Source organism: Coenobita brevimanus, chromosome 76 (assembly GCF_032717465.1).
Source record: "Coenobita brevimanus isolate Jiangsu-jjx chromosome 76, ASM3271746v2, whole genome shotgun sequence".
NCBI classification, from domain to species: Eukaryota; Metazoa; Arthropoda; class Malacostraca; order Decapoda; family Coenobitidae; genus Coenobita; species Coenobita brevimanus.
The window spans coordinates 29364466-29390819 of NC_137029.1; the positions used below are offsets into that span (position 1 = coordinate 29364466).

The 26354-nt window shown below is 43.0% G+C and overlaps 2 protein-coding genes across 2 annotated transcripts in view; one reads left to right on the forward strand and one right to left on the reverse strand.

Moving 5' to 3' along the window:
* Positions 1-1210, reverse strand: part of LOC145408206 (uncharacterized) — a 25224-nt gene extending 24014 nt beyond the window's left edge. The window contains exon 1 of the mRNA XM_080278962.1: positions 1093-1210. Within this exon, the coding sequence (XP_080135088.1) occupies positions 1093-1210 (118 nt within the window). The remainder of the gene's footprint in view (positions 1-1092) is intronic.
* Positions 1211-9027: 7817 nt separating this feature from the next.
* On the forward strand, positions 9028-24751 carry LOC145408241 (dynein axonemal assembly factor 19). The gene is made up of 4 exons (XM_080279000.1): positions 9028-9190; positions 13284-13432; positions 14864-15105; positions 24030-24751. Exons 1-4 carry the CDS (start codon positions 9028-9030, stop codon positions 24190-24192), a joined length of 717 nt encoding a protein of 238 aa, XP_080135126.1. The 3' UTR covers positions 24193-24751.
* The last annotated feature ends 1603 nt before the right edge of the window (positions 24752-26354 follow it).

Consider the following 26354-nt stretch of genomic DNA (forward strand, 5'->3'; position numbering starts at 1 on the left):
GCGTTATATATGGACCACCTTGTTTTCGGTCACTGCTATTTTATCGTCGTGTATCATTCACATTCCTTAATTACCTTTCCATTTAAACTATAACTTACTTTCCTCTTAGTGCGTGTTTTTTTTCATTTCCGTATGTCATATTTGTCCAATTTTTCCACATTCAAGTTTACATTCTCGTTCCCCCACTGAGTAACGGTGTCCCATTGTACGGAATGTTTACATTTATTTTCCTTTCAAACTCTTCATTGGTAAATTCGTTCCTCCTTCCATTTTATTGACTAATCTTTTAACATATCTCGCACATTCAGCATGTTCCTTTTCTTTAATGTAAACTAAATTTTTGAATCCGTCCTACCACTTTACTCCTCCTTCAACACTGCTCTTTCTTCTATATCATACGTTCCTCTCTCGTGCGCCATCCATAAATGCCAAACATATCTTTCGCATTCCTAACTGTAATGCTAGGTGTTTTAGGGTCGGCTTCCCGTCCCTCTAACGCCTAGTGTGTAGTTGGGTTCTCTTTCTAGACCGGAGCTTAGACAAATAAGAGAGAGGAAGGACACAAAAACTTAGGCAACAACCTTACACGTGTATTGTCTAATTCTACAAGTGGAACGGGCAGATGTCACAAGAGTAATTATTCTGGGCAATTATAAACCTTGTCTAGATTGTGGGGAGAAGTATCACGCAGGATACTATTCGGGACAAGATCAGGCACAAAGAGGAGTCCTAGGGCTGAGAAATCACTGTCGCTCGTGGGAAGTCTAGACTTTAATCCTAAGTAGAGTTCACTTTCACTGGGGCCGAGGCACTGTTATCACTGTTGGGCTGTCTACTTGAGTTCACTGTTACACTGTTAATCATTACTTTGGTTCTGGGAGCCCCGATTGGTCTTAGCGTGAGGCTACGTCACTGCGATGGAATTATGTTCACTCAGACAGACACTTTATTCACTGCTCGGCCGCGTTCGCTGTCACCTTTCTTTTATATTAACACTGACAGGTTGTATTTCTGACTTCCAGTGTTTCTAGTAACTCACTGCTCAGCCCTCGCTTCACTGTATCACTATACTGTACTTTCATCGTCATTCACTATCGGGACTGGGCGTGGTAGCGGCCAGGAAAAGGGCGGCGGGGAACAGCTCAGCCCGGCTACTGACAGGGCAGTTCCGCCAGGGGCCTCCGTATTCAGGGGCCACGGGATCACTCATGGGGGCGTCCACTCTCGTCCGGGGCTGTGTCGGCGAAGGGCCCCGCGCTCTGAGGGCTCAGGGCTAGAGTCTGGCCCTCTGGACTGGGGCCGAACAGCTGCCTGAATTGTTCACTCAGGCGCCTGACGGAGGACGAGGGTCTCCGGTGTCGAAGTGTGAGGATGTCCCGCCCAGGGGTCCTGGGGGCGGTCTGGAGGTCCTGCGGGCTGCGGTCTCCGGTGGTCGGTGACGCCGTCAGGAGCTGGCTGCGGCGTCGGCCTCCGTCGGGGTCCGTCACGCGAGGCCCCTCAGGGACTGGCTGTAGAAAGTAGAGCCCAGTGGGGGCCACAAGGCCTCTCCAGCAGTCCTCAAGGCTGGGACCTCCCTCTGGGTAGTAGTCTCGTGAAGGGGAGGCAGCACCTGACGGAGGAGCGGCTACCAGTGGTCTCCTCTCGTACAGCCTGGCTACTGGCCGTTGCCTACTAAGGGCGCGACTACCGGCCATCGCAAGGGCCCGGCTACTGGTTGTGGCCTGTGTGGGGGAGCGGCTGCAGGCCGACTCGAGGGCACCTTCGGAGCAACTACCGGCTGTCCCCTGATTACCTCCGGAGTGGTTACCGGCTGTCTCCTGTAAGAGGGTTGAGCGGCTACCGTCCATCTCTAGGGCACCTTCAGAGCGGCTACCGGCCATCTCCTGAATACTTCCAGAGCAGCTACTGGCCGTCTCTCGTAGGGCACCTTCGGAGCAGCTGCCGGCTGTCTCCTGACGAAGGCGGAAGCGGCTACTGGCTGTCTCCTGATTACTTCCAGAGCGACTACCGGCCGTCTCCTGTAGGAGGGTCGAGCGGCTACCAGCCGTCTCCTGCAGGAGGGTCGAGCAGCTACCAGCCGTCTCCTGTAGGAGGGTCGAGCGGCTACCAGCCGTCTCCTGTAGGGCATCTTCAGAGCGGATTCTGGCCATCTCCTTATTACCTCCAGAGCAGCTACCGGCCGTCTCCTGTAGGAGGGTCGAGCGGCTACCGACCGTCTCTTGTAGGGCACCTTCAGAGCGGCTTCTGGCCATCTCCTGACGAAGGCGGGAGCGGTTGACGACGTTACTGGTCGTCTCCTGATTACCTCCAAAGCGGCTACCGACCGTCTCCTGTAGAAGGGTTGAGCGGCTACCGGCCGTCTCAGGGGTGCTGCCTGGAGCTAGAGTAATAGCACCACCCCAAATCCTGTTGGTGGTCAGCTCGCCCAGAAGGTAGTCTCTTTTTCCTGCTATGGTGGCGGCGGGCGAGTTCCGGGTCACAGAGGCGCGCGGCCCGGGCAGACTCATGTCCCTGTCACCTGGAGTCAGGTTGCGCTCTGTTTGCCCCTCCATAGGCTCCTTCTGGGAGTGTTGAGATGCCCTCAGCAAAACTATTCGGCATTTTACTAACCAAACCCTCTATGTACTCGTATGCACTCCACACCTTCCTTCGCTCCCAAGTCATGGACACTACTTTCTAAATCTTTAACTCACTGCTATCTACTTGGTTTCTTCGTGTCCTTATTTTCCACTCTCATTTTATTCACTCTAAGCATCTCTCTCTTTCTCCCATGATCCTCTCCTCAGGTTTACTTTACATACGACAAGTTCATGTGGATGTTAAGCACATTCATTTTTATACGAAATCTTCCAGCTAACACCAAACGAGCTTTTTCAGCTGAGTGAGCCACAGAAGCTGAGTGTTATATGTAATTACCTAAAACAAATGCCATATTTCATCCAGCCTATATACAGTATATACTGAGTTTTACAATTGCGGTGATCAAGAAAACTGAAATAAAAAAGGAAACTGCTTCGAAAAGTTGTTTAATGGAAAAGCGATCACTGATGCTACGTAAGATTGTTCAATGAATTTCACGATGACCTCGTGCATTCGTTGACCGCGTGACCTGTGTCGCCCCATGAAACCGTCGCAGGGGAGGGGGGGTTGGTGAGCAAAGAAATGAGTGAGATGGGATGGGAAGTTGGTAGGCCGTGGGGCAGGGGCAGAAAAATAGTACCCTGTGAAGATTAGTGTTATAGGATTTGTGGTTTGAGTGCAACGAAAGTTTGTTTTAAAATACCTTCTAAGAATGAAAATGTCGGGGAGAAGGTGTAAAGAAATGGCGCGAGGCACAGGAATTGAAGACCGAGTGCGGTAATGGTTTATTCTGAATTATTTTCCAGAAATAAAAATGTAGGGTGAGGGGGGTAAAGTGGTCATGGGAGACAAGGAAATGGCTGGGATGAGCTGAAAGGGCCTTTAGGGTGCCTTCAGATTAATGGTTTGAGTGAGGCAGATTTATTTCAAAACTTTCTCAAAAAGAATATGAGAAACTTGCACTGCAATCACATGCATAACGTGTTATAAAGGAGGTAAAATGCCGGGTTTGGGCTCTGAAAACATCATGACACCCCCAGAAAGAGCCCACGGAGAGGTAGACAGCGCGCGGTCCAGCTCCGTGCGAGAGGGACGTAAGTCCGCCCGGGTTGCACGCACCTATGACCCGCAACTTGCCCGCCGCCACCATAGCAGGAAACTGCAACTAACTTGCGGGAGACCCGACCCTCGACAACATCAGGGTGGAGCTGTTACTCTAGCTCCTGTCAGCATCCCTGAGACGGCCGATAGCCGCTCAACTCTCCTGAAGGAGACGGCCTGTAGCCACTCTGAGGGAAAACAGGAGACGGCCTGCAGCTGCTCCCGCCTTCGTCAGGAGACGGCCTGTAGCCACTCTGAAGGTGTCCTTTCCGAGATGGCCTTTAGCCGCTCAACCCTCCTGAAGGAGACGGCCTGTAGCTGCTCTGGGGGAAAACAGGAGATGGCCTGTAGCCTCTCTGAAGGTGCCCTTCCCGAGATGGACTGTAGCTGCTCAAACCTCTTGAAGGAGACGGCCTGTAGCCGCTCTGAAGGTGCCCCTGAGTCAGGTTGTAGCTGCTCCCTTCCCCAGGCCATGGCCAGAAGCCGGGCTTTAGCGACAGCCTGTAGCTGCGCCCCTAGAAGGCCACGGCCAGTAGCCAGGCCCTACAGCGGAAGACGGCCTGTAGCCGCTCCTCCGTCAGGTGCTGACTCCTGTTCACCAACTACGACTCAGAGGGAGTCCCCAGCCTGGGGGAGTACTGGGGAGGCCCCGTGACTTCCCCTGGCCTCTTCTCCCTGCAGCCGGATCTGGAGAGGACTCACCTGACGGACCCCGACGTAGGCCGACGCCGCAGCCCCTTCCTCACGGCGCCACCGAGCACCGGGGACCGCAGCCCTCGGGACCCCCAGACCGCCCCCAGAACCCCCGGGCGGGACCTCCCTACACCCAGACGCCGGAGATCTTCGTCCTCCGTCAGGCGCCTGAGCGAGAAGTTCAGGCAGTTATTCGGCCCCAGCCCTGAGGGCCGTACTCCCTCCCCAAGCCCCGAAAGCGCGGGACCCTTCGCCACCCGCAGCCACGGACGAGAGAGGACGCCCCTACGCGTGATCCCGTGGCCCCTGAACACAAAGGCCCCCGGCGGAACCCAGCCCCGTCAGTAGTGAGGCTGGGTCACCTTCGCCGCCCTTGTACCTGACCGCCACGACGCCCAGACCCGAAAGGAGTGACAGTGAAAGCACAGTGTCCGTGACTTGGTGACGTGAAGGCAGAGCATTAAATTAACCATATAAAGGAAGTCAGTGGGAAAAGCACCAGTGACAATATAAAAGTGGTGGAGAGAATAAAAGTAACAGTCAAACCGTGAACACGGCCAAGCAGTGAAAAACGGGTCTATTACAGTGAATACGCTACCATCAGATAACGCCGCATCATACTAAAATCATACACAGGCCCCAGTGTTAAAGTAATAATTGCCAACTGTGAAATAGTACCATCGTAAAACTTAGACTTCCTGCAATAATAGTATATAAACCTCTGCCCTGAGTGCTATTCACCTTGCCCGACCTTGACCTGGGTAGTATTCTGCACGATACTAATAACCCATATCTAGGCCTAAGAATTATAATTGTCCAGTGTATCTGTATTCGTGACATCTACCCGTTCCACAGTAGAATTTATGATTGCACTTGTAAGGTTGTTGCCTGAGTTTTTGTGTCCTGCCTCTCTCCTATTTGTCTAAGCTCCGGTCTAGAAAGAGAACCCAGCTACACACTAGGCGTTACAGATAATATCTAGATAGATAGATAGTATCTGTATTCGTGACATCTACCCGTTCCACTGCAGAATTTATGAATGCACTTGTAAGGTTGTTGCCTTGAGTTTTTGTGTCCTGCCTCTCTCCTGTTTGTCTAAGCTCCGGTCTAGAAAGAGAACCCAGCTACACACTAGGCGTTAGAGGGACGGGAAGCCGACCCTAAAACACCTAGCATTACAGCAGGCAATAACTAGGATAAAAGGGAAACTGCCCGGATACTCGAGAAGTGATGAATTTTGTGGGGAAAGCGACCAGTTTGATATAACGCACGAACTCTCTTTAGGTACAGTTTGGCACTTCAACGAAAGCCAGGGGGGGTGTTGTTTACATCTCTTCAAGGTCGACCTATTTTCTGTTTTCTTTACTCCGTCTAGACTGAACTGATGTGGAGGGTGTGAAAGTGGTGCGTAGTGCGGCCTCCAATGCCGCAGACCCATATCATTAAAGGTGTTTCAAGTTTAAGTGACAGCCAACAAAACACAAACAAAACATCCACCATCTCTGTTTCGATGGTTGTCGATTTGATATGTTGTATCTCGGGGATATAGGAACATACATGACAGATCACTGAACGAAATTGTAATAAACTTTTTGTAAATAAAAGGTGAAGTACAAAACTTCTGCGAAACAAACACAAAAAATCATCCAAGTAATAACTCCACTTCTGTGTAATATAATCCAGACCCCAAACTAGGCTAGCAAGTTGGTAATACAATTAATAATCATCAGCGGTTAGTAGAACAGGTGAGTGACTGGTAACAACTTCGTATAATGTTGTAAATTAATGGTGCATTATTACATTACCACACAGGGTCACAAGTCTTCCAAATTTCCTATTGAAATGGGTCTTGCACACTGAATAGGATAGGTTAGGTTAAAAGCTTTGGTCTGACAGGAACTGGGGGCTTTCAATGTTAGGGGGAGTGGCAATCCTAGGTGGTTGAAATCAGAGGGGGTTTAAGGGGTTTTGATATCCAGTTAAACAACGTAAAATCATCAGTAAACAAGATGCCGCAAGTTTCCAGGCAGCTTCCTTAAATATCCTTTATATATATATATATATATATATATATATATATATATATATATATATATTCTGTATCCTAAAAGCAACAAGCAGGTATCTGTGTTGCATGGCCTATTGTGCTAAAGTTACTTTCCTTAAAATGTAATAAGACAGGTGGAATTTCTATGCCTGTGAAGTTTTACCAGTGGTGCTAGACTAGTACCAGTTACATGGAACTTCCTCCACAATGTTTTTCTTTCAAGCTTATACATTGTCATTTACTGAAAAAGAAAATGATGTTTTACTTGCATCATTTCAACCACTTCCCATTAGTTAAACTAATATATTTTAGCAACCTATTCCTTCCCCCCCCCCCACCCCTATGTTCCACCCTGTTCACAAATTTAGCTAGGAATGAATGCCCAAATTTACTGTAAATAAAAGTTATGCAACATAGTAACAACATCCGATGTGCTCTGAGAGCACAGTGTTTACAAGGCAGAATTCTTGGGGGTACACACCATTCATCCGTCTGATATCTGGTTGGAGTGGCATGGCAATGCAGATTTAGGCCATTACTTCCACAGGACCATCACAGTATTTGTGGTCTAACAGCTGACCTAGGCTTTTTTCAGCAAAAATCAATTTTGAACTCCTCGTTTTCAGATAGTACCAGTACCTCGAGTGGAGTAGCAACATAAAACTGCATTACTGCCCTGCCACATGAGTTTATCCAGCTGAGAGTGAGTCAGTGTGACAAGGGACTGAATTACAGTAATACTGGTACCATTACCGTAACTCTTGTCATCAGGACAACTCTAGTACCATACTACATTCCACTTTGGCAACCACCACAAAATTCAGCGGAGTGATTCACTGGAGCCAGAGTATTAAGCTGAAAAAAAAAAAAAGAAGGGGGGGGAACATTTCAGAGCATTTTACTGAACAAGTTAAAAACTAACCTGAAAACCACCGAAACTGCATGAGGTGATGGTATTCTTCTTTGGCATGAGGCTACCTAGCCCCACATGTCTCCTCCAGGAAGCCCACAGAATCAGCCTCAGACATACGAGGAGCCCCAGCAGTAGTTACCTGTACAGAATCACCAAAAACTTATTACACCGCTTACCCCACTTGACACACACATTGCTGCATACCCCACTCGTAACACACATTGCTACTCACCCGGCTTAAAACACACATTGCTGCATACCCCACTCAGTGATACACCAACTCCCTTATCCACTCAATCTAGTTATGTATTTTTCAACTTGCTTTTGCTACTTACACCAACAGTTTTAAGTGGAGGAGCCTCTGAACTTCATTGGCTAATAAAGGCTCTATCTATCCCTTCTAGTTGAAACTCACTATTAAGCTGAAGTAATTTGTGTGGAGAGTAAGACTAAAATGAAAATTGAGTATGTCATCACATGGAAGTTATTTTCTTTTAAGCACGAATACAGTGCCATAGATCATTCATCAAACGTTGGTAATGAATACCCAGTGTAAGTGTATTTCTTTCTTTTCGATGTAGCATATGTACAGTAATTGTTTTACTTATTGTGTTCTAATGTGTACAGTAATCCATCCATCCAACCATCATCCAATCCTGTGCCACCCCATGAGGAATGTAGCAGCCCGGGGCTAGGCGAGTTGGTCCTGAGATTTAAGATGAGAGTGACCAGCCTTACTCATACCTGAGTGGCATTATGTGAGCAATAAACCCCAACCACCGCTTGGATATAAACCTACACAGGCTCAATCCGATTGGAGCGCCTTAATTACCCACTAAACCACCAGGTGCCATAATTTGGTCATATGGTTACCACCCAGCATAGTAAATGGTTGTCTGCCATACAGGAAACCATTTGGCTTGTTACTCAGTGTAGAGTCACCCATAGGCAGAAGGAAGAGGAAAGAAAGACAGAAGAGGGAGTGTAAAGTCAACCATAGGCAGAAGGAAAAGAAAAGAATGAATGAAAGAAGAGGAAGGCAGGAAGAGAGGAAAGGGTAGACACCCAAAGCAGCCCTACATCAAGTGAGTGGATGGTGAGTGCCCCCACCTACCACCAGCACAGTTATACCTCACTTAATACAATACTGTAGATGGTTCCTAAAAATTACCATACTGCATTAAGCAAAATTAAAGGTGTTCTATTTCAGCAAGACTTTATATTCTTTATTTAAAAAAAAAAAAAGTAAATTATGAAAAGTTATCGTAATAAAATTTATTTGATGCCGTAGTTTATATATTTTTGAGTGGGGAATAACATGCCATGCATAATCATAGTGTACTGTTTATTTATCACCACATACATTGTACCAGTACCATAGTTTGTGCAGCGAACAAAGTAGCATTATTTATGCCTACCCAGTAACTTCAGTAGTATATATTGTTTTAGTACCATATCATAGCCACTTTACCTGTTGTTAATGGCAGTAACTTAAAAACAGTCAGTTGGACCTAGAGTTGCTGAATACACAAAGTAATATATTAGAATGTGTGATTGATAAGGGACCAAAATAAATTTTTAAAAAGTGACACTAAATAGTAGCAACAGTACTCATCTGTAAAAGTGAACAGAAAAGTATTTTACTCTATTCAGTTTTTAAGTTATTCTGGCCGGATTTGTGCACTACAGTAGTATGGCGTGTGGTGGCTGGGAGGGTAGTGTGGATCCAAGTCAACTGGAGACCAGGCTAAGGGCGGGACTGGAAGCTGATCGCCGGTATACAGCAGAAAATGCAGCCAAACTTCGAGCAATTCATTCTGCACCAACATATGATGAGTTTCGGCAGCTTGTTTTAGGTGAGAAAATCATATGCTTAGGTTCCTATTCACACGACAGCACCTCATCATTAGTGATTTATTTTGAATAGGCTATTGGCTACACCCTATTTTTGTCTTGTAAGTTATTTATGTATTTTTAATATAGACAATATCCATTAATAGCATACAAGAGAATATTAATGTGCTGTATGCAGATAAAGCAGGTAAGGAAGAGGTGCTTAGGAAACAGGCTGTAATATACAGCTACTGTAGAACTCAGGGTGTATATTAGGCACTACTGATACTAATACAGTATATTACCAATAATGCACTCTCCTCCCCATTCACCAACTTACCACAGTGTGAGTCAACTTCTGTCGCACCAACCTTCACATTACACTTACCTAAGTTAACTTTAAGACATGCCCACTCACAGACATCACAAAACACTGAACCAGTCTGCAAAGACTCCATTCCCTCTTGGCAAGAAATTGTCATCAACAAGCATCCAACTTGAACTACATGACGGCAAGTGGGTTGACAAAGGGTTAGTGCCTCTCCCCAGAAAACAACTATGTGACAGCAAGTGGGTTGACGGAGGATTAGTGCCCCTCCCAAAAAAACAACTAACAAAAAATATGAACAAGAAGCCTCGGACCAGGACTGACCAACAGGTGACGACTAAGGACTGAACAAAGGACATGATACGGATTGCGACATGGAATGTAAGGAGTGTGAATGACGAGGTAAAAGAGATAGAAATTGTCCAGCTGGCTTGAGGGTGCAAAAGTGGACATATGTGGAATAACTGAGACTAAATGGAGAGGTAAGAGTGTGAGAGAGTGGGAAGATGGATGGGGTATATGCATGGGAGTAGGTGAGAGTGAGAGGGCAAAAGAAGGAGTATGTATTTTTGTGAGCAACAGATGGAAGGAGGTTATAAGAACATGGTACAGTTGGCTCAAGGATTGTGTGGGTAAGACTGGAAGTTGGACTACAAATGTGGGTGATTGTGTGTGTGTGTGTGTATGCACAAACGTAAGATCGTGCAAGTAGAGTGAAAGAAGAGTTCTGGACAAATGTGGAAGAATGCATGGAAACGTTTGAAAGGAATGAGAGAGTGTTTTTGATTGGAGATATGAATGGAAAAGTAGGGAAAGTGAAGGCAGATGGAGTAGTTGGTGAGTGGGGTATGCCTGCAGAAACGGAAGAGAATGACAGTGCTCTAGTGGACATTTGTATGGGTAGGGGGTTGGTGATAGCCAATACCCTCTTTAGACACAAAATGATCCACAGGTATACATGGCGAGTGATGAGAAGGGTGGATGGTGAACTGAATGAACAGAAGGCAGTGATTGATTATGTGTGTGTGGATGACAGAATGAGGTGTGTAATGGATGCAAGAGCATGCAGTGGTTGGGGGAGTGGACTTTCTGACCACCATGTGGTGGTAATGAAAGTCAAAGGTTCATATAAAATGGAGGAACAGGAGGAGGGAAGGACATGAAGAAGTAGTCCATACAAGGAGGGTAGAAAGGTTGCAAGATGATGGAAAAGAGCCAGAATATACAGTAAGAGAGAAGTGGAGGGGTGATTGGGTAAATATGATTTGGAGCAGATGGGGGAGGTGGAAGGTGTGTGCAAGATATTCACAAAAGAAATCTGTGCAGCATGTGAGATGGTGTGTGGGGTGAAGAGAAATCTGAACAGCATGGTGGAATGAAGAGGTGAGACAAGCTGTGGCACAAAAGAAGAAAGCATATTGTGAGTGGATGGGAAGCAGGGACGTGGAGGAAGTTGGGAAACAGACAAGAGAGTTATATGTAGACAGGAACGGAGAGGTGAAAATATTAGTAAGAGAGAGTAAAAAAAAGAGTGGATGATGAATTTGGAAGGAATTCAAGTGTAAAGTGGAGGGAATGGAAGAAAATGTTCTGGAAAGAGGTAAGGAGAGTTAGACAGGGTGCCAAAGAAGTTAGTTGGGGAATGAAAGATAAAAATGGTAGAATACTAGTGGAGATGGGAGAAAAAGTTAGCAGATGCAAAGAACACATTCAAGAACTGTTAAACATACAGAATGAAAGTGGTGTAAGGATAAGTGGCTGAGGAATGACTGGGAGGAGGAGGGAGGTGAGAAGACAAGAAGACATCACTAATCAGTAGGATGGAAGCAGTGGAGGCAATGAAGAAAGTCAAAATGGGGAAAGCCCCAGGAATTGATGGAGAGTGTGGTGAAATGCTGAACCATGAGGGAGAGATACTAACAGAATGGATATGGAAGATGTGCAGATTGGCCTGGGAGGAAGGTACGGTCCCAGAGGATTGAAAGTCAGGTGTAATTACTCCCCTGTACAGAGGAAAAGGGGGGAAAAGTAATCACAGGGGCATTTGTCTTCTTAGTATACCGGTAATAAGAAAAATGTATGGTAGGATACTTATTGACAGTTAGGGAAATAACAGAGGAATTAGTTGGTGAAGAACAAGGAGGTTTTAGGAAGGGAAGAGGCTGCATAGATCAGATATTCATTCTTAGGTCTTTAGTAGAAAAGTCTAGAGAAGGGAAAGAAGTTGCATGCGGCTTTCATGCATTTGGAGAAAGCATATGACAGGGTGGATACGCACAGAATGTCGAAAATATTAAGAATATATGGAGTATATGGGAGGTTGTTGAATGCCCTGAAGTGTATGTATGAGGGGACTAAAAGGCTGCATTGCATATGGCTAGTGACCTGAGTGAATTTTTCTGTTCAAATGTTGGATTGAAACAGGGATGTGTCATGTCTCCTTGGTTGTTCAATCTGTTCATGGATGGGGTTATAAAAGAGATACACGGTAGGGCAGTGGATGGAGTGGTGTTAATGAAAGAAGGCAAAGTTTGGAAACTCCCTGTACTGTTGTTTGCTGATGATACTGTACTGTTAAGAGAAGACAATGGGAACTGCAAGGCTTGGTGAATGAGTCTGGAAGACTGTTTAAGAAACGGAATCTAAAGATGAATGTCAGGAAGAGTAAAGTTATGGTCTTCGAGAGAAATAAAGTCACTGGATATACGGTGATGTTGGATGATGAGGAAATGGAAAATTATATTTAAGTACTTGGGTACTGTGATGAGTAAGTATGGAAGTTTGGAGGGTAAGTACTTGAAAGGGTACAATAAGGAAGAAGACTGCTGGATCTTTGAAAGCAGTGATAAGAAACAGGGAAGTGAGCATGGAAGTAAATAAGCCACTGCATGACAGAATTGTGATACTAACTCTTAACAAATGGAAGTGAAGCTTGGACCTTGCTGGAAGGACACAAGTCGAGAGTGAGAGCAGTGGAAATAAGTTATTTGTGCGAAGCGTGTAGAGTTACATGGAGAGACACTGATAAATGAGGAAGTGAAGGAACATTGTGGTGTGGATGTGTTAGAAAGCATTACAAGAAATACACTGAGGTGGTTTGGCCATGTGGAGAGGATGGAGAGCAAGAGACTAACAAGGAGAGTGTATGTGTGAGGTGGAGGGAGGGAGAGGGAGGGGGAGGCCAAGGATGAGATGAAGGGATACGGAGAGGTATGAGAGGGGGATGTGAGCTGGGCAGGGCAGTGAAATGGTGGGGGACCAGGTGACATGAAGGCAATTTGTTTGTGGCCACCCCTTACAGGATTAAGGCATCTGGCAATAGATACATAGATAGATATATGTGAAAAATGAGGTAGTGCCTGTAAAACATATTTATTAAGGATATCACTACAATAAAGTTATGTTACAACATATACTTTAATGACCAGAGTTACTGAAAGTTATATTTGGAGGCAGTTTATTTTAAAATTTACTCATAAGATTACTGTAAAGTACAGTATAAATAGTATTGTAATCCTGGAGAGGAATACCTTCATGTGGTGGCTTTGATACAGTCATGTAATACAGACCTCAGCTCCCTCCCTATCCCCTGAAAGGCGGCTGGTGGGCTGCAGAAGTAACAGCTTTAGCCTGCTGTTCACTGGGTTCATGTTCATAAGCTCCTGGGGTCAAAGCAACAACAGTCCTTGTGGATATATATTTATAATTACCAGCGTACCAGTTTTGAACTGCTTCTAGATCAGATTAGGACAGCATGAAAAAGTTCAACATATCATGCTCATTTTCAGGAGCCCATCTAAAGCCACTGGACAAAAATGATAAAAATAAAGTCCGACCATCTATCTGGAATTCCCTTGCTTCTTCAGCAACTAAAACAAGAAGTAAGCCTCCACCTCAGGACACTGAGAACTCTGTATATCCTGCTGATTGCCATTACGTAAGTACAGTATTTGTACGTTAGCTAATTCATAAATGCTGATCAAATCTGTATACACTTTTCTCCCTTTTATAAAAAGATTTTGGCACAGGAAGGATGCATCCTAATATGAAAGGCATTCCCTTAACCCCCTTGCTTGTCTTTGTTACAATGATTCTTCTTCTCCTTTGCTGTTTTGGTTTTGAGTCCTACAAGATGCACTGCATTGGGAGAGGTGTTCTCTTAGTACCTTTACTTGTCTAAGTTGTCAAGAGTCTCCTCTGGACATGCACATGAATTATAGTGATTTATTTATGTGGAATTTATTGGTCAGCCCTCCACATTCACAAATTTGCTGTTTGCCGTTTCATTTCTTTGTGGGTTAACAAGCCATCTCAAAATACATTTATTTAAAGCTATTTTGAGAGAGTTTATCAGCCTTGTTAAAGCATCCCAAAATACACTTTGATCAAGTGCCAGTAAATGCTAATGTATGAGTACTGTGAAGGGTTTTTAGGTAACCACATATTTAAACTATGACTGCAGGGAGTAGTATGGTAGGTGTTGGCAGCCATCATCCACTCTCTTGATGTAATGCTGCCTGCTTCTTCACAGGGTGGCTCTACACTGAGTGACACGCCCAATGGTTTCTTGGGGTGGAAGCCATTTACAGTGTTGGGTGGTATTCATATAACCAAATAACACGGTGATGTGGGGCCTACTATGGTGCTCTTGTTGGTGGAGGGATGCAAATGCAGTGTCCATCCAAGAAGCAACCTCCATACACCCCTGATGCCTCACTGTAGTAGTAGTAGTACTACTACTACTACTACTACTATAGCAGGGGCAGTATTGTGAGGGCACCAGCTATTTGTGGATTTTCACTACTTGCAAGGATGTTTGTAACATAACCCCTGTAAATATGGAGGGCTGGCAGTAGTGAATACAATATCATTATTTGGATTAAAATGGGATTTACAATTAAATTTTTTATTCCTTTATATATTATTTATGTCATCACTGTTACAATTTTTCTACCTAAGGATGTCCAGAAAATAAGGAAAGAGAAACCAAAAAAGAGGAAGAACTATCAGCAACACGACAACCCCACTGAGACAGACACTCTTTCACACACCATTGCTGCCTCCGAAATCCTGGCTTCAGCTTAGTCATCTGCGCTTATTTTGGGGGTATTTTTCTTTATAGTTGTGCTTCACATATGCCAGCCACCTACAGTCAGCAATTAACAAGCTGTTAATAAAATATGCAGTAAATCTTGTAATTCAGCAGTGGCAGAGCCCCAGAACTGCTGAATTACGCGAGGTCTGCTGTAGCTTTTAAGTGCACCTGTACTATTAAAAAGCACTTCTACACAAAATACAGTAGAATGAGACTGGTTAGCCAGCATCTAAGTATAGTTAACAGTACTTATGTTATAAAATTCTTCATCAGGATATTAGCAATCCACCAACCACAACTGAGGGTCTGGTGCAACTGTGGGAGCGGCTGGATCTGGCTGAGCGGTTGGAGCTTTTACGAAGCTTGCCAGCAGAGGGCACAGAACGATTGGCTGGGGGACTGGTGGCTGGAGGTCTCCTTGGTGATGCAATTACCACACTCCTTGCTTTCACTCCCGCTGTTAGTGATGTTGTAATGGTCGTCAACATGCTACAAGCACTTACTCTTGCTAAAAGGTCAGCACATTTTTGTTATATTGCTGAAGACCACACTTCAAAGATACACACTGGTATGAAATAATCCAACATTTTAAGCTCAACATCATCCAGCAAATACTGGGTTAGCTCATACCAAAAGTATACTGTAAACTGTAATGTTGGAATTTTGGGTGCAAGTACTACTCTCATACTCAGTGAGAACTTTATTCATTTGGACAACAATAAAATACTCATATGTATGGCAGGAGGTGGTGCATGGTGACCATCATTTCTGGATGGTGCTATCATGGGAGTGGTGTAGGGTGAAAAGCTTGCAGGGGACTCATCCATATTTGCACAAAGCCTAGGCATAGTAGATACTTACAGTATTTTTTTCTTTACATGATTAAACACATACATATAGTATCTCCTTTACACGATGAAACTATCTATCTATCTATCTATAGCCTGACGCCCTAATCCCACAAAGGGTGGCCGCAGACACGATGAAACTCATATATACAATATCTCTTCTACATACCTATAGTCTGTTTTATAGGGTAGGCTGGCCTACCTTGTTAGCCTTGGATGACAACTGATCCAGGAGAAGGAAACCTCCAGTTTCAAACCCTATACCCTAGGTAAGGGCTTACAGCCATAAAAAAAATTTGCCCAAGTAACTTGGTGGCACACAGTTGGTGCTGAAGCTACATGGCACCCAGTATCACTTTTAACTGCCATCAGTGGGTGACAAAAGGCTTACACATGCATGACCATGGGAACTCATGCCAGGTTCCCATGATGTCATCCATGAACACAAGAAAAAAATAAAAATAAATAAATGCAAAACACAATCTGGAAGTGTAAAGCACGTAAGATAATACAGATCACCTTCATCAGTTAACAAGTATTCCCAGTCAAAGACATCATGAACATGTAGGCTTACTAACTACTAAAACATACAGTCCATTCCATCCATGCAGTCATACTCTGTGTCCCCGCCATCACCACAAATGTAAATAAATGAACATCTCTACACAGTGGCTTGTAACATCTATCCTCCATCATTAACTAAATACAAACATATATACGAGGTCTGTTCAGAAAGCATCCGACCTTAGGCTCTAAAAAATAAATAGCTAACCTGTTGAGCTAGGACACTAATTCCCCTCAGAGTAGGCCCCTTCTGACTTGACACAAGTAGCCCAGCATTCTTTTCATTGCCTGAAACATTTTTCCGAGTCAGTTTTTGGTATCTCCTGCAAGTGCTTCATTGTATTCATCATGATCCCTTCTCTCAGATGAACATTGCACAAGACATGCTGGAGTGTGCAAATCGTGATCCAGACTTTCTGAAGGCTGTTATCACTAAAGATGAGACTTGGGTCTACAGGTACAATCCAGAAACCAAAGCACAATCGTCCCAGTGGAAGCATGCAGGGTTGCCTTGCCCAAAAAAAAAGCACGACGGATCCACAGCAAGGTGAAATGCACTCACATGTTGACAGTTTTTTTCAACTACTGTAGTGTTGTGCATCACAAATACACACCAGAATGTCAGACTCGTCAACAAACATTATTACCGCGACGTTATCCGTGGTCTTCGTGGTGCAGTTCAGTGGAAGAGACCAGACCTTTGGAAAGCGGCAAGTTGGAAGCTGCACCATTACAATGCCCCTGCCCATTCTTCACAACTGATTCAGGAATTTTTGGCCAAGCATAACATCCACAGGTCTGGCAGGCTCCCTACTCACCAGACATGGCTCTGTATGACTTTTGGTTATTCCCCAAGCTTAATGCTCCACTGAAAGGTTCCCGAATTGAGACAAGAGAAGAGATCATGACAAATGCAATGAAGGATCTGCAGGAGATACTGAAAAATGTTTCAGGTAGTGGAAAGAACGCTGGGCTACGTGTGTCAAGTCAGAAGGGGCCTACTTTAAGGGGGATTAGTGTCCTAGCTCAACAGGGTTAGCTATTTATTTTGTTAGAGCCTAAGGCCAGATACTTTCTGAACAGACCTCATACAAGGCAACAGAAGACCACGACAGCCGAACAGCATCCTCAATGAATCCCCAATAGCTATTCACCCCATAAAAACTGGCCATCACATAGCGGCACAAGGTCACCCAGCCAGACTTGTATGTGATATGCAATAAGCAACTGGGTCAGGAGATAACATGATTTGTGTCTGCAAATACCTTTGAAAGGAAATACCAAGCCATGCTGTTCATGTTAGTGCAAGCATTGTGAGTTTTGCTTTCTACTTTTATTGTACAGTCACCCTAAGAAGTGAGAGCATAGGATCCAGAAGTTTTGGTCAGTGATAATGCATACTCCTCCTGATATCTGTTACTGAAAACAGTACTTAAATGCTAAAGTACTGGTATTTTTCAAAACTGTAGGATTTACAGAAACAATACGTAAATGCTAAAGTACTGGTTTTCAAAATTGTAGGAAGCAGCAAGTTAGTTACGATAATAAGATATCCTAAATGGAACTAACCAAAATTTCAGAACTATTGCTCTGGGACAGTCAGGAATAATTTGCGGAGTTCAGATCTTGTATGGTAGCACACAATCATTTTTTAGTAGTGTAAGACTGAAAGGAAAAAACCTTCAATAAACAGTAAAATTAATCAATGCTCTTTATAAAATAAGTTCCATTACAATATTAGTGAATAATTTAAAATTATTTAATTCCATTTCTCTCGTTTCCATGGACAACCACAGAAAGCGGGAAAGCGGCATTAAGTTAGTAAGCTATTTTACATGGTTAGATCAACAAGCATGAATGAAAACAACTTTTATTAAAAGACATACAGTTATTACACTTCATTTGGCCAGTTTTTCAATAAGACAGAGGACCATCAGTGAATGAAATAGAAAGAACCTTGAATATTTGCCATGAGTCGGAGCTAATTGGAGAATGCCAACTTGTGTCATAGCCTTGTACCTTTAGCGCTTAAATGACAGGTAAGAGTAAGAAAATGCAGAGATTCATAAACAGATCACTGATTCAAAACTTCCAAATCAGCATTTTCAGTTAACAGGACATACCGGTTTATTTAAAAAGAAATATATTACAAATTAACAGCTAGAGCAGAAGTATGTGCTTTTGAACTGTAAGTTTATAAATTCATGTTCTGTCCTCTTTATTGCCTAGTGTAAGACAAAAGGGTAAAATCTGTCATACCTCCTTACAACTGAAAATAATTTTGCATTAGCTGGGAATAAAGTAGCTAATTATAATAGGGGAAAACAAGGAATAAAAGGCAGAGTGGTCTTGCTGCTACCAAAGGTAGGGTATCATTACCAACAATAAATTCATCTTTGCGGCACCCTTATTGTTGCTCATCATCACCACAGCATTTGAATATAAGGTGGTGTATTGCAGTCACAAGAATTTTCCTTAACTGGTCTTTGAAACTATAGCATCTGTATTTGAAATCCTGGGAAGCAAATGCATCACATATAGGAGTTATATTGCGTGCCATGAGTGGAGTAATACATTACACATTCATTCAAATTGGGAAACTGTGCATTGTGCACGGAGTAGTATATTACACATGTAGAGAGTTCTAGAATGTATGATTAGAGAAAGAGTGAATATTGATGATATGAAGTTTGGGTTTATGCCATGCAAAGGGGCCACTAATGCCATATTCATTGTTCAACAGCTTCAGGAAAAATATATAAATAGGAAAGAAAAGGGATCTGTACTTTGCTTTTGTTGAGATGAAAGCGTTTGACAGGGTCCCTAGGGAGGTCGTGAAGAAGACAAATGAGAAATCTTAGGGATGAAGGAGTGGCAGGATAGGGTGGTTATGGCTGTGTATGTGGCTGCTCACACCCAGGTAAGGGTGAATAGAGATTTGAGTGATGAGTTTTCTGTGAATGTTGGTGTGCATCATGGGTCAGTCTTGAGCCCCTTGTTGTTATCATGGTACAGTACATGAAGCCCTCTCAAGTGACTTCAGAAATGGACTCCCATGGGAGATGATGTATGCCAATGATTGGTGCTAATTGCAGAGAATGAAAGAGAGGCAGAGGAATTATTTAGGAAGTGGAGAGATGGTATGGGGCATAATGGCTTAAGAGTAAATGCAAATAAAACAAAAGCGATGGTATCAATGGATGGTGGCAGTACTGTCAAAGAAGAGGGAGAGTGGCTATGTGCAATTTGCCTCAAGGAAGTAGGAAATAATTCCATCTAGTGCAATGTTTCTGATAAGTGGGTGCATAAGAGATGTAGCAGTAATAGAGGTAGACTGTGAGATAATGCTGATTTCATGTGTGCGGTGTGTCTGGGAAAGCACGTGGAGATTGTCAGGCGTGAAAGGATTGATCTTGCTGGAGTCGCTTGGGTGTGTGGAAGAGTTTTATTATTTGGAAGACATATTAGATGCTGGTGGTGGGGCTGGAGCTAGCTCTTTGGCTAGAAGGAGGAGTGGTTGGAAGAAGTTTGGGGAGTTGTTGCCTCTCCTGACACTGAGAGGGCTCTCCCTAGGTGCTAAGGGAGCTTTGTATGTGGCATGTGTTAGGAGTGTAATGCTGTATGGTAGTGAGACCTGGGCAGTAAATGAAGAGGATATCTGCAGGCTCAAACGTACTGAAATGACAATGATTAGGTGGATGTGCAGTGCATCCTTGAGTGTGAGGCCAGGGGGGGGGGGGGCTAGGTTTACGATGGAAGAGTTGAGAGGTAGGATGGGGCTGGGGTGCATTAGTGTTGTGATGAGAAGAGGTAGATTGAGATGGTTTGGGCATGTGGAGAGGCTGGGGGATGATAACTGGGTGCAGAAAGTGAGAAGTGTTAGAGTTATGGGTAGGGTTGCAAGAGGTAGACCGAAAAAGACCTGGAACGAGGCCATGGAGTGCGACCTCATGGATAAATGTTTTAATAGGGAAGCTGCCAGAGACTGAGCAGCATGGAGTACCACCATTAGGTGACCAAGGCTGATGCATGCAAGCATGTTGAAGCCTTTAAAAACAAAACAAAACAAAACACTTCATTGAGATCGGGAAACATATCTGAGTGTGTACTTCTGATACATTATTGCCTTGGTGTTATGCATTTTACATTCTTCTTAGCATGATATATATTTTATTTGCTATGAAGTGATGAAGGCACAGACTTTTTCCCTTATACTGTATTAACAAAGTTTTCATTGAACATATGGCAGTGCAGAGTGACCGGAGCAATCTGAAACTCAGCCATCACTTCTTGGGGTGACTGTACGGTATACTGTAATTGCATGTCTGAGTTATGCTGTTCTGGCTTAAACAGTATGATTGTACGATGGGTGTAATTTGAATGCTTATGCAAGCTTTTTACTTAAACAGGCAACTAGTACTACAGGTAACCCTTACTATATAATTTTTTTTTTTTTTTTTATGCAAGGAAGAAGGAACCAAAGGCCAGAAGCCCACAAACTGTTCCTTCAAAAAAAAAAAAAAAAAAAAAAAAAAAGAGAGAGAGAGAGAGAGAGAGAGAGAGAGAGAGCCAAATTCAAGATCCGTTCATTTCGAGATGCCTGGACACACTGCATTTAAAAGACTGGAGATCATAGGAAGTAGGAAATACAGACAGAGGGAGACAGTTCCAGAGCTGACCAGTTGCATAAAATGAAGGACTGGGAGTAATGGTTAGCACTTGCATTAGAGAGCTGGGCAGAAAAGGGATGTTGGTTGCTAGACAGATGCTATGTGCCCATTGTAGAGGTAAAGGGAAGCAAGCAGACAGTTCAGAGGAGCAGTGACTATTGATGCAGCGATAGAAAAGAAATAAAGATGCAGCAGTGTGGCAAAGAGACAGAGGATGAAGGGAGCAAGTAAGAGGAGAAGAGTTATTGAGACAGAGAGCCTTTGACTCCACCCTACTGGGAAGAGCTGTATGTGGGGAGCCTCCCCACACGTGAGAGCTGTACTCTACACAGGGGCGAATAAAGCCTGTGCATAAAGTCAACAACTGTGCAGGGGTAAAGAAGGCATGGAGTCGGCTTAGCACACCCAATCTCTTGGAGACAGATTTTACAAGAGATGTAATATGATCTATCCAAGATATGTCACAAGTGAATGAAACCCCAAGCATGTTCAAGGATGATGCAGGATTGAGCTGGATATTATTAAACATCAGTGGGTACTCCTGTGGAAGATTTTGTCGGGTTGATAGGTGTAAGAACTGAATCTTTGATGCATTAAAAACAACAAGATTATTTTCACCCCAGTCAGAGATACGAGCCAAGTCAGACATTAAGTGTGCCACAGCCTTATCCCCTGTTTGTTGACGTAACTACTGAGATGGATGATGCAGGAACCGAATGGAAAGGTGAAGGGTGGAATCATCAGCGTATGAGTGGATAAGGTTCGATTTACAGCTTAGAAGGTCACTGATGAATAATAGAAAGAGAGTTGGTGATAGGACAGAGCCCTGAGGAACACCACTGTTGACAGATCTAGAAGAACGATGGTCATCTACAATAGCAGCTATAGAATGACCAGAAAGGAAGCTATAGATGAAGGCACAGATAGAAGGATAGAAACTGTAAGAGGGCAGTTTGGAAATTAAAGATTTATGCCAGACTCGATCAAAAGCCTTTGAGATGTCAAGTGCAGTGGCAAAGCTTTCACCAGAGTCCCGAAAGGAGGATGACCAGGAGTCTGAAAGGTAGGTGAGAAGATCGCCAGTGGAACGTCCCTGACTGAACCCATACTGACGATCAGAATGAAGGATATGATAGGAAAGATGCTTTAAAATTTTTCTGTTAAAAATAGACTTGAAAACTTTTGAGACACAGGATGTTAATGCAAGTGGATGACAGAGGGTTGGGAATGGTCACCCTTCTTTGGGACTGGCTGAATAAGAGCAAACTTCCAGCAAGAAGGAAAGGTACAAGTTGATAGACAAAGGCAAAAGAGTTTACCTAGGCAGGGTGTAAGCACAGAAGCACAGTTCTTGAGGACAACAGGGGGGACTCCATCAGGCCCATATGCCTTGTTGGCATTGAGGCCAGTGATGGCAGGAAATACATCAACTGAAGAAATTTTAATGTCAGCCATGAGGAAGTCAAAGGAGGGAAGTGATGGAGGAACAGCACCGGAATCGTCTAAAGTGGAATTGGGGGAGAAAGTCTGAGCAAAGAGATCTGCTTTATCAGCAGAAGAAATAGCTACAGATCAACCAAAGTAGAAAAGGGGAGGGAAGGATGATGAGGTAAAGTTGTTGGAAAGGTTTTTGGCAAGGTCCCAGAAGGAGCGGGAAGTATTTGAGTTGGAGAGTTGAGAGCAATTAGTACAGATGAAATTATTTTTAACAGAGCGAAGAACAGACTTGGCACGATTCCGGGCAGAAACAAAAAAAAAGATGTGATTCAGGGGTGGGTCGGCTCTGGTACCTTTTATAGGCTCTCTCCTTGTTGTGGACAGCATTAGAACAAGCATGATTAAACCAAAGCTTTCTTGCATTAGTCAAAGGATATGAGAAGGGAATGTATGCTTCCATGCCCAAGAGAATAACCTCTGTAATGCGCAAGGCACACTTAGATGGCTCCTGGCCATGGAAGCAATAATTATTCCAGGGAAAATAAAAGAAGTACTGCCTGAGGACCTCCCAATCCGCAGCTCCAAAGTGCCACAATCGACTTTTCTTTGGAGGGTCCACAGGCTGTACCGGAGCGATAGGAGAGGTTAAGGTAATAAGGTTGTGATCGGAGGAGCCCAACGGAGAGGAAAGATTAACAGCATAAGCAGATGGATTACATGTAAGGAAGAGGTCAAGTATGTTGGAGCTCTCTCCAAGGCAGTCAGGGATATGGTTAGGATGCTGTACAAGCTGATCTACTGTAGGTCATTAAAGATAGAAATGATGTAGCCTTTTTCACCAGGTGGATCAATGAAAGGAGAGGAGAGCCAAAGGTGGTGGTGAGCTTTGAAATCTCCTAGAATGGAGATTTCAGAGAAAGGAGAAATGGATGGAATGTGTTCCATCGAAGACGTAAGATAGTTGAAGAATTTTTCATAGTCAGTATAATTAGGGGATAAGTAAACAGCGCAGATATATCTAGTCAGAGAATGACTGGAAAGCCAAAGCCATAGAGAAGAGAATTCAGAAGAATCAAGTTCAGAAACACGAGATGTAATTGTTTACTTACTGATTGTACCAACTCTACATCTTTTCTCCATTCGAAGATCAGTTGTTCACTTTAGTGATCGCTAAGTCTTAATTTCTGTGTTTCTCGATCATTTGTAAGCGTTATTATGTAACACTACATTGATGACAAAATTCTTGAGTTCCCATATAAGCTATGTAGCATTACACCCCTACTACCTATAATATTCCTATACAACTGTTTTAATGTAGAAATGCATTTGCCAGTCTAAAATATTGATGTGTACCAGTGTTCCATACTGAATCAAAACAGAGTATTTAAGGAGAAAATAATTTCCAGGGTGGATTTTGATCATCTCAAATGTAAACCTCTATTATAATAATTTAACAATAGTCTGATTTTGAAAATGGCATAACCATCATATACAGTACATCCATCCATCCATCATCCAATCCTGCGTTGCCCCATGAGGAGCGTAGAAGCCCGGAGCTAGGCAGTTGGTCCTGACATTTAAGATGAGAGTGACCAGCCTCACTCATCCCCATCATATACATTACATTCTAGTCATAAATCACCTTTTTTATTATTGTTTTTGTTATGAAGTCTTCAGTAAGTTACAGGTATTTGCCCATTAAATTTCCATTTCAGTGTTAAAACCCTGATCTGCCTACTTCCTAATATTTTACAAAGCCAATTGTATGGAATGATTTGTGACTTTCTGGAACATAACCTTGACACAATGAGGACTATCTGGAATGGTGGTCACCTGAACTAATCATTGCAGTACAGTATTGATTCAGCTTCTCTATAAACATATGTTCTTTATGGAATTATCTGAGTATTTATTTCACAGATTCAGTTTAAGTGTCAGCCTGGTGTGTGGTGAGGAACGCTGGGCATGGGGCCGCCTCCTGGAGAAGCTTCAATTAGCCCTGTCTGAGCGACCACAGGATCTAGCAGAGCTCAATGTTACGGAATGGACCCTGGCTCAGCTCAAGCTCAAGTTTAATCTTTAGACTACTTTATGCTTTAATGATATACTTTGTATACAACTTTTTACATGTGTAATTTTCATGTAAGTAAATATTGTAATTTTAAGCCATAATATATATATATTTGTAGGTTTCTTACAATCTTTTTTATGTAACAGATATAACTTATTCAGTCCCTTTTCCATTTCTCGTTGGCAATTTAATGTGTTCATTACTGGTATGTGTTAGGCTATAAGTCAAAAGAGATGCACCAGCTGGCCCTGATATGCAATAAAAGATCTGATGACTTGCTGACACTTAAATAATGAACATTTTTTTAATGGTCTGTTGCTTTGTATAAGCACCCACATTTGGGATACAGTACATATATGATTGTGTACATGGAAATATAAGAACGTAAAATACTACTGTTATGGTGCAAATATAATTTAAACTAACATTTACCATTGTCATGGAAAGGTGCCATTACTTTACTGGAGGGTCTCAAGTTATTATGGCCAAGATATTACAGCCAATATGGGCAGTAATGCATACAGACGCTGGCTATAAACATAATGCCAGTGCCAGCTTTAGACATGAGATTATAAAGGCCACTACTTTAGCAATCACAACTGTACTGTTCAGATCTGATTTTGTGATCATTAAATGATTTCTAATTACACATTCAACCATAATAACTGAGTCTATCTTTTACTCGCTGACACTGCTAATTTTCAATACAGTACAAAATAACATCATTTCTACTACAGTACTGACTACCGAGAAGTTACATACTGTGTTGACAATAATACATGTCAGAATTTTTCTGGGGAATCTTTTTAAAGGGAAAATTTACATACCTTACATACATACTGATCATCAGTGAATCTTTAAAACATATGTAGAATTAAATCATGATTACAATACCACTGTGATAACACATTATCATGGTCATCTTGGTATTATAAGTAATAGGCTGTATTCTATTATGTAATATTAATGCACCATATTCTGTGTTATTCCACAATCGTACTGTATCTATATTTCCTGAAAAGATAGAACCTACCATGGATGTATGTTTGGGGGTTTATCCCCCCTCAGTCTGAGTATGTCATTTATATTTTATTCTTGCTGCTAACAGGTTATTTTATTCAACCTAGGAGAGCCACCCAGTAATGAAGAGGCTGTTGGAGGTTACATTTAACCCCTCCAGTTCAAAAAGTTTCATGCATGCTGAATAAAGTCACCTGGAGGTAAAGAATAAGCTTAAAATTAAAGTCAGTGCATTGAAAGGGGTTAACGAAGTCCCCTGTTAACTAAGTCATTACAACAGGATTGCTGCTTGCACAGACTTGAGTGGCATGGTTTGTGGTAACATTCTACTCCCCCCCCCCCAACCTTCGTTTTTGCCAGAGATCTCTCAAATGCAAAATACCCACAGAATCTATTTTCTCAAGTAGCTCTCAACTTTTCCATAATATGCTAAAATTCTTAAATTTATGCCCTATATACATCTTACAGTGAGGTGGTAAGGAAGAAACATTATGATTAAGATGACAGGGTAAAACGGGGTAATTTCGTCATGAACAGTGGTTTTTGCTAACTACAAACTGCCTCATATGGAATATTTTTATTTTTATTGTTTTATCTTTACATATAGCCCTTCTGCTAAAGATATCTATACTCATTTTTGTTTACGAAAAAAAAGAAAAAAAGTGTCTCATGGTGAAAATACAGTACTCTCCCCAACAGGGCAATTTCACCGCGACCTACTTGTTGTTTTTATTGTTGAATGAATGAATATTGTTATTGTTATTCTTGTTATAATACCACACCACATTTCGTACACAACTGATTATAACTAGGCTTAGATAGCCAAGGCTACCATACAGTAAGGCCTGTGCCATATAGTGTACTGGGCAAACTTTACGTCGATGGCATCCATCACTGTTTAACTGATTGTTTCATAGTTGGTAAGCTGGTCAGGGGAATTCCTGTGGCACAAGTTTACAACAGGGTACTGTTTTGTTGTGTGTGTGTGTGTGTGTGTGTGTGTGTGTGTGTGTGTTTAAACAGTTGTGAACCACTTTAACCTGCAACATGGAAATACTGAGTAAACAGAATTTTTTTTTTTTTTTTTTCCATCTTTTATTGATGCAATCAATCAATCAATCAATCATTTCCTGTGGCACCCTCGGGGATGCATA